The 12,395-nt window shown below is 37.8% G+C and overlaps 1 protein-coding gene across 7 annotated transcripts in view; it reads left to right on the top strand.

Annotated features, from left to right (window-relative positions):
- Positions 1 to 12,395, top strand: part of LOC105565338 — a 179,597-nt gene that overhangs the window by 41,383 nt on the left and 125,819 nt on the right. For 2 of the 7 annotated variants that reach the window (XM_012018437.1, XM_012018438.1), the window contains exon 2: positions 3,215 to 3,283. The exons of the other annotated variants lie outside the window; for them this stretch is intronic. In XM_012018437.1, the coding sequence (XP_011873827.1) occupies positions 3,260 to 3,283 (24 nt within the window). In that variant the 5' untranslated portion in view covers positions 3,215 to 3,259. The remainder of the gene's footprint in view (positions 1 to 3,214; positions 3,284 to 12,395) is intronic. 7 annotated transcript variants of the gene reach the window in all.

The following is a 12,395-nucleotide window of genomic DNA, read 5'->3' as shown; positions in this document are numbered from 1 at the left end:
CGTTGTTCTTTCCATACGCTCTTTCAGTTATATAACAGTTATATGTTGGTTTGCTGGGTACGTTCGGCATTTACCGTTTCTTTTCCATTAAAAGTAGCAAACCCGCTGTTTGTCAGGATTAATTTGTCCGCTACGTTTGCCCGGATTAATTTGTAGGTGATTAGGATTTTCAGGTGTTGCATTTAATCGCTCTTGCTGCATCGAACATTCGATACTAATTAATTAGCCACTGTCACTTACCATTAGTGCGTTCGTCATTTACAAACCTATCACCTCCCTGTCGTCCATTCTCACATTTGAAATTAGTTTCATGAGTGGACGAATTTTTAATCGACTGAGCAGATTAAATCCTAGCCGATATTCGGTGACAGTTATTTTATTTACTTTGTACGTAAAACAACGATGTTAAAGGAAGATTCTTTACACGATTAAAAAAAAATTCATTTATGAAGCTCGGCTTGGAAATGGTTTACGCGCTGTGAATGACATTACATTTTAGCGAAAGCAAAGAGGAGGATATTAGAATATGCTGTACGGCGTGCACGCGATTCTGTATAAGGTAAATCGAGTTGAATAAACTTGCCAATGCGTCTTAATACGCGAGCAAAATGCTGACGCATGAAAAGTCGCAGCCACAGGTGCCTAAATGACGTGTAAAAGCTTCCTCTTTCACTGCATTCCTTTCTTCCTATTCTCTCTTCTCGTCTCTCTCTCTCTCTCCCTCTCTCTGCCCCTTCTTCCATTCTCTTCATCTCCTCTTCCTCTCTCTGCTTCCTACACAGATATTAAAATCAATACGGTATGCGTTTGACTGGTACACCGTATGCACCGCCATTACCGCATGCACCGGCCGCGTATGTACGATCCACCCCCACCTACGTTTGCCCCCACAATCATCCCACGCCATACCCATCCTCCCTGTAATCCTCTCCTCCCCCACCTCCCTTTGCGGATGCACGCGAGAACTGCAGCTGCAGCTGTAGCGTCTTGCAGCCGACATGGTTGAGAGGATGAGTTGAGGTGCGAACTGTTGAGGGAGAGATGAAGGGCTTGAGGAATTTGACGTCGAGTCAAGGGTGGCTTTAGAAAATGACGAAGGGTTTGACATAATAAATGATCCAATCGGTGTACCTTCGAGTGCTTCTATTTTCGAGCACTAAAGTTTGGGATTTTTAGCTTGTAGAATGTTCACGTTTATCTGGTTTTTGTCCTCGCGAGCCGTTTAAGTCTTGGAGCGCACTGACTCCCTGAACTTTTGGATTCCGAGAGATTTGGATGTAACCGTTAAAGACGTAAACGTTAAGAAATTTTAATTTGACCTCGTCTTTTCATAAGGCAAGTTGGAAATTTATTAAACATGGATAGAGTGTGACGATATTTTTAAATGCATCGTACAAATATTATCGTCATATTTGTTATGTATTTGGCTTGCTCCTAAAATTGAATTCTATCTTCCGCGGAATTAGATTGTTACATTATCAGAATCCTTAAAGTTTTCAATTCTCGGCCAGCAAAATTTTTGCGGTACATGTTGTTATACTTTTAGCGCATAGCTTTGCTTTTCGAATTAGTGCACTGTGCCATAAATTGCATTATTAAATCTCTGAGAGTTTAGACGCATGAATAACTCGAGTCCTCTGAATCATATAGAGTTCTTAGATACTACATAAGTCTAGGTGTATTAAGGAGGGTATAAAGATGGAACATAATTTCATACCAAGTTAATCAGACGCTCAAGGAGCCTCCGGGGAGATACGCAATGTCAGGGAGGACTGACGAGGAGGCAGGGATGAAATCGTAACCCATGACATCAAATACTGGCCAAGGCGTGCCAATGTCACGTAACAGCTGCTGCTAATCGCCCGTTTAACTGAGCTAATTAGAAGGTTTATTATTCAATTGTGACAATAATTATATTTCGATAACATTCTACGTTTTGTGAACGCGCGCTTTATATTTTATGGTGCTAAGGTATGCTTGAAGAGAAAAAATTGAAAACTGGAGCAAAAAATGTTCTTTTAAAAATTTACATTGTACCTGAAATTTATACTTTTTTTTTAAACAAGCGAACTCTTTCGCCATAGATTGATTAGATTTTAAGCGACTACGTCATTGATTAATTGCAGTTCTTTTCCCAGATAAAGCTTGTTAAAAAGTCGGAAATTTTATCTCTATCATAATTAATTATATGAGAATTTTATTTAATTTCTTAAAGTTATGTAATATCCTTGTGTTATTTTTTAAATATTACATCTGTCATTATATGCATACACGTACGTTTTTATATTTTTTATTGAAAATAAGAAATTTGTGAAATATTTTTTCACAACACTTAGAACGTCCCAGAGTAACTCTTTTGAAAATTATAAATATAGATGGTAAAATTATGAAATCTTTCAAACAACGAGAAAGATGAGTAATTAACGATCTCGTCAATACAGCGGAAAAGGTTTAGGGTATCATATAAGTCCATGATGTTACGCGAATGTAGCTCGCTTGCGTTGTGCATTTCGCTGACACCTCGTAAAACTGTAAACACGTTGCCGGCATTGGTTTTATCGCGCATTCGGACGGGATTCACGAGCCGCCATTTAGCTGGAATATTATTTCGTCAGGCCGCCGACCGGGGCGTGCGGGCGAGCTTAAATTACTCGCACGATCGTACGGTGCAATTAACGGAGAGGATTTATGTCGAAGTGAGCACTTGGAGGCAAAACGTTTTACGGCTGTTAGCACAAAGAATTTGGCGAAGATTAAATGACGTAACACATAAGTGAGAGAAGGGTAGGTGGCTTTTTTTTAAAGGCGAGTAATGCTAATTTCAATTTCACCCTTTCTTCGAGATAACAGAACATACGCAAAAGAATGCGTCGAAAAATTCTTAACGGTGAAAAGAAGTTTCGCTTCGAAAGCGATAATTCTAAAAATATACTTTGATCATTTATATCGCCATTTGTTTTCTCTTAATTATAGTTGAGAGAGATTTAATACTACGAGGGCCACTTGAAAAGTTGTCGGATTGACGTGCAAATGACACTCGTATGAGAGTGAGACGTGGAATAATTTAATATTTCACATACAATAGAAAGAGATGTAGAAATTATGATGTTTCCATACAAATTAATCGTTTTAATCGGAACGCAAAAGTATCTAAATCGTATCATATTCATTATATCCACGTTTCGTTACGTCGATCTTAATTTCTCGTTTACAGCACCGTGCTAAGAATCGATTTCGGGACTGAGGGCGTGGATCGTGCATGTCCGAAGTCGGCGATTCGCAAGTAAGTCGATTCAACACAAATCGCAGTGTATACTTCTGTCTGTTTTCCACCGGGCAATAATTGCGCGTACAACTGCAACTCGCAATTAATCACGGCACGATCGCATAATCTAATACAGAAATTGCACGTGCAACGTATCGCGGTAATATACCGGCAATTGATTGCACGAAATAGAACACGCTCTAATTCGCACGATTGTACATGCTAAGTTTGGTGTAAATTTAAACTCGTCAATGCGCAACCAATTATAATCCTTTGAGCGTTCATAACCCTTCGACTTGTAATAAAATATCGTACGCGAATTGAAGTGTAAAATTGATAATCGTTGCCAATAGAATTTTTTTACGATAAATTGACGCACCCGTTTAAATAACATTTAAACTTTTAGTCCGATTTAACATTACTTTGGTAGAAAGTCGACGATACGATTCAATCGGTGACATGAAAATATCTTTCTCTCCCTTTCCTTGGCGATTTTTCCTTTGCGTAATGAAACGTCAATCGAGAAGCAAGCGTTGCTTAGTATAAAATGCAAAGGTGGGCGGACGAGGAAAGAATGGGGCGTAGTTTTGCGTCGGTACCTTGTTAACTCGTGATTGCTGCTCGTCAATTTTAATTACATGCTTTTAACGATGATAGGATCTCAGAAACGTTTTCTTGTGGAAAACTTCTATAGAAATACCGTGCCTCGCAAATCATTTCAGAAATTGTGATTTCGCTGAATGTACAGAATCGATCACCATGTCATACAATTAATTAGTCTCGAGAAAAGATGATAACGGATTAAAATTGATAATTGAACAACACAATCGTGAATTATTGACGTTGCAATTATAAATACTTTTGCGATGAGATTGCAACACGATTATTGAATTACTCGGCAATTTATTAAACGTAAATTTGTTTAATCGTCATTGAGTTTTCAGAATTTGTTTATCACAAATTATAAAGTTCATCAAATATACGGATGTGGCAATGCCGATGGGAATATTAAAAGAGCGCGTAAATGTGAAATGTATAAATATGTACATAACGTACAAATTGGTGAAAAGTCAGTATGTATTATTTTTCTGAAAAGCCGAAGCTGATTTTTCTTAAGCAAAAATATCAAGAGACGTTTATAGGAGTAAATTCTGAGCGTAAAAAGATCCTTTCTTTCGCAAATTAACGTATTTGACGGGTTGAAATAATGAAACATTGTCTGTTGTTAGATTTGTGGTGACTTGTATTTCATAGAACTTAAATTTTAAGCCAAGTTGCTAGGACATTGATTGCTAGAAACTCGAGAAGTTGTGAAAAATGATTGTTTTTCTTGACGCTTCTCCCAAGGGAAAATTTATTTCAAATTTCACAAGGTACAGCGTTACGTATCTCCTTTTGATCGAATTCCGGAACGTTCCGTATCAACTACTTTCAGCTTTTTGACAACATTTCGATGCTCATCAATCTCTTGGCGAATAAATGATTCTGGCACAACCATTCTAAATTGTCGTACGTGAGGCTTGATATTGCGCGCGCTTCCGGAACTATTCCCTCTTCTCTTGCCCTTTCCTGTTCACTCGGTGTGTAGCGATTTGTCGCAGCCAAATGCAATTGTCCCCCCTTTTCTTCGATAATTGCAAAATCGGCCGAAATTCCCTAAAGCGGAATGATGAAGGTTATACGAGGGAAAAATTGGACCTTTCATCGGTTATTTCACTGTAATTCCCCGGAATTCAATTTCCGAAAATATCTGAAATTTTTTAAAGAATCACATTTCCAGATTATACCATGTTTTCAAGTGTGATACATTTACAGTTTTGTATCGTGCGATTTAATTATATGTTAGCCTTCATAAAAGAATAACGGTACAATTTGTGTTTCATCAATAAAATGAAACAATAAATTGTATCTTTGATGCTTACATATTGCAACGCGGAATCAGAAATTCCAAAAAAAAGAAGAAAAAACACGTCGACATTCCAAAAATTACGCGGCCATCGTTTAATCTGCCACGTTACTTATGTAAAAGTACACTGAATAAATTAGCACAGCGCTAATCTCCGTGGCGAGAAGAGAAAAAATTTGCTCGCTAGTTAACACTCGGCCGATTTATTAGGAGCGAATGATCGAGAGCGATCGCGAGCGCGGCGACCAGAGGCTGCCGCGCTCCGACGAACGCGCGAGCGAGCGAACGGCGTTTTATCGATCGGCAGGACCAGGAGATTTACGCGTACATGCCAGCCGTGCCTCCAACGAACATATGTCATGTTATTTACGAGCCGGGCATTACTCTCTGCCCGATTTACTATATTTTATGTTACGTGGATGGACTCGCGATTCTTTTCGGATCGGGCCGGACGCCGGTCACGTCGCCGAGGTGCGTGCCCGCGCCCTGCAGCGATCATCACCGGCCGATACTTAGTTTAATTGCGTCGCCTTTCGCGAATCGTTGCCCAAACGGCAATAATGGACGGAACTCCAACTCTTTTCCATGAAACTTTGATCGTCCCGTTTCAGGGAGTATTGATTGAGTTTGCAATTATCGGAGAAATATGGGATATTTGAGTTGCAAAACAATATTTGGGATAAAGTCATACTTATTTCACAAGCCGAATTGTCACTGTGTATAAAGTCTCTTATACATGGGGTTAATTATGAATTTCACTGTAAAGTTTTCAACATTACGCGACACACGAAATTACACGTAGGTATCTCACTGCGTTGTATGTGCGCGCGTAAGAATTAAAGACCATATAAAATGGATTTAACGTTCATGTTGCTAGTCTTCTCTATTTGGAAGTCGTTTTCAGGCCGGCGAGTACATGGCTTATTATTCGCGGATCGTTAAACGGAAAGTCTAGCAATTGTCGAATTTTACAGCGACATAAGTTTCTTAAACTCGTAATCTAGAGATCTGCAAATGTTGAACTTTCCCCGACGCATTTGCACGACTTGCCACGTTTGGAGAAGTGCCTAGATCCTTGGGTAGCAAAACATCAGATATTATCTAACGGTCTCCGGAATTGCAAGCGCACGCTAGTTTTTCAAGCTTCGCAATTCCTATCTTTTTCCCGAATTCAGAATTGACTTTCTAATCCTCAATCTTTCAAACGCGTGTGTCCTCGATTTCTCGGTCTTCGGCTTACGTTTTTCCGGTCTCCGAGAGTTAAAATCTTAGTTTAAGAGTTATTGGGTACGCGTCGAAGCACGAAAAATGGATGCGTTCGGATCACCGATCGTGGCACCTCTTTTGTATGGGGGCCATTAAGGATCGTTCGATCATGATCTCGATACTTTGAAGTCGAAATGGGAATCTCGGGGTGCTTAATGGTAGCCATTCGGAGGTCAGCCTCGTAGCGGGAATTTATGTCCTCATATTTCGGCGGAGGTGTCGCGTGGCGCGGCGCCTTTCGGCACCGTCACCGGCTGCCTTTCAATCAGCTGACGCGCAATTCGGACGCCTGATCCCTCGCATTTTTACCCGTTTCGAGAGGTATAATGCATCGCTCGATCTCCACCGCAGAGAAAAGCTTCTTGGAGAATCCTGGAGTCCGCCCATTTTTCGAAACTCTAACATAATGCTCCTTTTAAGGTACAAAATGGCTCTTTGTAATTCTTAAGTATTCACGAGAGACAGTCGCATAAACATACATTTACGTTTTCGTCGATTCACTTGTTTAAATGTACAATTGAGAATGCTTTTTATTATTGTTGTTATAAAATACATTTTTAAAGACCACGTTAGTTACGATAATAGGAGAAAATTTATTTTCAATTTTTCTTATTTTAGACAAATTTCTCTTCATTTTTATCGCGTTTCAGATACCTTTCAGACATTTATAAATAGAGAAAGGATGCTTTATCTTTTATAATACGCAAATATTTTTCACAAATATAAGAAAGCTGACTTTTAATTTTAAATCAAAACTCCCCCAGTATTTTGTTCTAAAAATTGTATCTCAATGTTTATCGCGTTAAGCTGTACTATTTCTAAATACGGATATTAAACTTGAAATCTCTCCATTTCTTAAAAAGCTTGAGCAACTCCTTTACATAAATGTTCAATAATCTTTTTAAAAGTAATTTTCTTTTATAACGATACAGGAGTTTAAAGTTGATCTCCTCTCATTTTACATTAAGCGAATTCGACGAAGGTTTACAAATCTCTGGAGCTACGAGTTCTTTGGTATTTCAGCCGGATGCATTTTCACAGCGTATAAAGTACCCAACAACTTCTCCCTAACAACAGTTCTCCCTGTCTGCGACAAGAACGGATATACAGTCGTTTGAAGTCACGTTACACTAAATAACGCTCAGATTGCAAACTAAATAAAAGTATTTTTTGAAGCGGCGGATAAATCGAACGGCTCTACTACTTAAAAGCGCGCGAAAAGTTTGGCGCTTTGCGAGAACGCGATTAAAAAGCGATTTCCAATGAAAGGCAGGTCGATGGGGCGGGGGGACAGGCGGACGGGGAGGGGAGGGCGGCAGAAGCGTACGACACTATGCGGCGGTGTTTTTATTTCACGGGAAATTTAACTTTAGGACTGGCGAGTCGGGGAGAAATTGCGATGGACAGGGCGAGTTCGGTATTGGATTACGACAGAATGATTGCGCTCTTAATTAAAAGGGGTGGAGGCGGGAAGGGGCCCGACCCTGTTCGTGTTTCCGCTAAAGGGATTAACTTACTAAATCAGAGTTATGGCCTCATTGTCAGTCGCGATCATAAAGCCGATAGATGTTAACAGAAGTTTCCTCGGGTTTGTCTTCGATCTAACTTCTTCGCGAAATTGATTGATCACCTCGTCGGTTTCCGGTAGGTTCATTACCGTTACTTTTAATGATTGCCTGCGCGGATATTTAACATGTCAGCATTTCGTATCGCCTTCTGTATTGTCTCACTTAGCATTCATTGCATGCGGCAATTCAGATTTGTAGTTTGGATTTAATGCCGTTGGTAATTTTGCATGGGTACGGTTCTGTTTTTCGTTCTAACTTAGAATCGATCGTCTGTCGACTCTCACTATCCGTCCGTACTTTTTTTTTATTGTTGCTTTTAAAGATGGTCCATTTCCTAACGTACCAGAGATTATATTGTTTCGTTACCTGTCGTATTTTCAATTATATCAAGTCGCGCGATGTCTCGGACGTATTTAATTCGCGAGTTTGTATTTTAATATGCGATTTTATTGGAAAAAATTTTAATGACTTTAAACCTCAAGAGCGTCTAACCTGTTAGTTGATATTGCTTGCGGTTATGGTTTTATTAATGTTCTTATTTATATTCATCCCCCGCGAGGCGCAGCTCATATAACGCGCAATGATGGAACGCGCCGCCCTTCTTCATCCTCGTCCTAATGAAAAGCGTATGCGTTGTGCCCTGTAACTTTCAGCGTCACGTCGTGACTCATTCCCTTCAGAAACGATTTGCTAATCTCATAAGTACTTCACGTAACGAAGAACTGAATATGTGGTAATTAATCCATGCCAACGTTATAATAATGTGCGTTCTTCTCTATTACCTTGTAACATACAAACATATTTCTCCGAAAAAGTACATATCTCGCTTTGAAAACATCTTAATTAACAATTTTATATCCTGGCAATTAAATTACGAGTAAAAATTCTATCAAAGTAATTTTTCTACTGGAACAAAAATAAGATTTTTTTATCTGCATTTTTCTATGCATTATCTACAGAGTTGCAGCGAATGAAAAAAGCTTTATTCTCTTTAAACTAAAATTTAGTAAATTCACTGTTTGGAAAGTTTTGATATCTTGATACTGCGGCAATTAAAATACTATTTATTGCGTATTTATACATCATTAATTTCTAAGGGAACTATGCAGTAGATATAAACGTGTCTGTTTCAAGCTTGTTTTAATTTAACTCGAAATATTTCAAATAAATTTTGTCTGAGAAATTATTCGTTAACTCAGCCTTGTACGATTACTCCGCATGCACTGTTACGTAAACAAATTCCGGAAGTGGCATTGTCGTAAAGAATGAATAGGACCGGTAAGATAACAAGCGTATAAAAAAATGCAAATTTTTTGATACGATAGAATGACGCGACGTAGTGAAGAAAAAGAGGAGGAAGAAATTCGACGCAATTCAGGCGAAACTTGTTTAAACCTTACTTCCGTTCTGTGTCTCACCCGTTCCCGTTAGTCGAAAGGTATTCCCCTTGGGATGCGATTGAGCTAGCCAGGGGATCGATTGAAGTCTTGATTCGAAAATCCAATTGGTACAAATAAACGAGAAATTGACCCTTTATCACCTTCCGTACTAGATACAGTACACACAAACCTACCTTCCTGTTGTAAAAACATTAATAAAAGCTTTTCTGTAGCCAAGCCACACATATATCATATTTAACAGACGTAGATTTTTAATCCCTGAATTCGCAACGTAATTTAATCTAGTTGAATTAAACAGAATTCATTGCCTGCCATTAACAGCATAAAATCAATAGTATGCTTTCATTTGCTTGCTCCTAGCAATTTTACTTATTTCTGCTGAAAGAGTGACTGAAAAAGAGAAATTACAAAAAGTCCACTTGTATTTCTCGTTTCACACACGATATTATCTGCCACGGTGTATTTACAAGGACCATAAGTATGTCCAAGTTTGTGTTGGAGTATTCCACGCTCGTCCCGCCGTAAATATTTAATAATGGCGTACCAAGGCAAAAAAATCTCAGACACTTATGATTCGTAAAATTCGCGAATACTTTCTTCGTGAGTAAATAATTCCGTATCGGCTGCGGCGCCCGCCATGTAAACTTTATGTTTCTCCCTCGACGGCCATGTTGTCGGACACGTAAAATCCGCTGCTTTGTGTTCCCTCGCTACTCCGGGATTTCCACAGGAAATAAGGAAACGAAATTCGCATTGTTTGTTGACTTTATATCTTGCGATAGAGCGCGTTGAATCGCGGTGGATAATATTCCGCAAAGATTAATAAAGCTTATTGTTAATGATTTCAAAATAAGCTTATAATAAATAATTCAAAAATAAGCGACAGGAATAAGTGACATGGCATCACTGTCATCTGCATTTTACGTGCTGGGTATTTTACCGAGTCGATAATTGTTTTAACTTTTTCTTAAAATAAATTCTTTATACGTACGTCTAAGAAAATATCCAAATAATATGAATCCATTAAAAAAGTTTGTTACGAAAGGATTAATATAAATTGGCCGTTTGGACCGTTTTAGCGCGTCAGGGAGTTAGCGAGAAGCACTTTGATAGGTGTTGCTAACTTGATAAGAGTTGATTTGATAAGGGTCAATGTAAATTACCTGATGACAGTATAAAGAGTCTAGATTAAATTTGTGCTGAAATTGCGTGGCAAAGCTCTTGCGAGCTTGATTTGTTTGCAACTTTTCGCGCGATCGACGATAACGACGTTTGAACAAACAACAAAGCGCGCGGGTTGTAACAGCGGAACTTTCGAGTTAATATGACGCGCCGCTAATTTGTTAACAACAACGGGGTAATGCTTAATAGACTTTCCCTTGTTATTTGCTAGAGGAGTAAAGCTGCTGCTTGTAATTAACTTTAATTAATTTTATTTGGCATGTTTAACTAATTTAAGTAACTACATGCAACTGTTTGTAAGCGTAATTTGCAATATTTGGATAAGCGATTACGTAAGACAATTATAAACGGTCCGTCGATTACATAATCGAAACACAAAATTAAATCTGATTAAATCATATTAATTAAAATTTGTTTACATCGATTGTTCACTGTATCTTTATTAAAAGTTCATTATTTTAACGGAGACAATTTTTGTATGCCACATTATGTGCATGTACGGTTATAATTACGTTAACATTTTTATTATTACTATTTTATTATTATTTTTCCGATATTAAGATGAATTTATATCAATCTTTCCATAACGTCTTCGAAATTACTTGTTATTACGCGATTATATATTTAAAACTTCTGCCGAAATCAATTTCGTTCTTATTTTCTTTATTTTTATCATTTTATTATTATATTGGGAGGGACGTACTTTTATTTATTATCTTGATGATGCAGTTCAAGTCATAGGTAGCGCATACTATATCGCGCGCTCGTATATTTCTCGCGATAAGTCTCTTTTCAACAATAGGAACATTATTGCGTTGCGGTAGATAATTACGAGAAATAATGGTAGCGCCTTCGTGGTACATTTATTAGATTAAGATCTGACCTCCGCGTCCAAGAAATTATGGCGGGGATCAAGCGACCGGATTATTAAGTGAACAGTTTCGGAGCACCCGGTATATAACTTTGCGCTGCGCATTTCTCAAAGGTCGGTAATTCCATTGCTGTTAGGAATTGTTAAGAAAAGAATATGTAATCATAATTTGAATAACCCTCTTGTGCTCGTCTACCTTCCGATCAGTTTAATCATGTGAGTCAATTTCATGACGAGTATGAAAAGATTTGGACAATTTATTGGGAAGTTTAGGAAAAGGAGGAAATGTCGATTGTAGACCGCGTATATCTTGTTTTGTTTTATTATATAAAATGAAACAATGTAGACCACTTACATCAGTGAAACGTTGATTTGACATATTATAGTTGTAACTTATAATGTTATACTATATATATATATTTATATATTTTTACGATTATGTATTAATATTATCAATAATAATAATTATTATAAAATACATATGCAATAGTCTTGTTAATCATGCATCATATTATTTCATTATCTTTTTCTATTTTATTGATGAAGATAATTAGCTGCTATTATTAGCAACAATTCGTTTTTTTATTGCATGTTAAACTGATACATGTATAATGATTACATATTCATTTTCGTCATCACTGATTAATAATTAACATGTAACGATACGAAAATAATCAATAATTTACATACATAATGATGTATGAATAATCTTAAAATGTATAGTTACGTTGTTTAAATGCGGCGCTTCCCTGAAATCAATTTTCCCCTATCTTCCACATATTGTCTGTAATTATTCGGAAGTCTCTTTAGGCTTAAAACGAGATCCTAGGGCGAGCCACGAAGATAATCGCATCCGATAAGCTCGCGCTGCGGAAGTTGGAATTATCGCGCGACGATTTGGCACCCAGCGAGAAAATTAGAAGGAAAAGTGCACTTT

Source organism: Vollenhovia emeryi, unplaced genomic scaffold (assembly GCF_000949405.1).
Source record: "Vollenhovia emeryi isolate VEMERY1.0 unplaced genomic scaffold, V.emery_V1.0 DF939153.1, whole genome shotgun sequence".
Lineage (NCBI taxonomy): Eukaryota > Metazoa > Arthropoda > Insecta > Hymenoptera > Formicidae > Vollenhovia > Vollenhovia emeryi.
The sequence above is the reverse complement of the archived record's forward strand: the minus strand, read 5'-3'. Positions and strand labels throughout refer to the sequence as shown.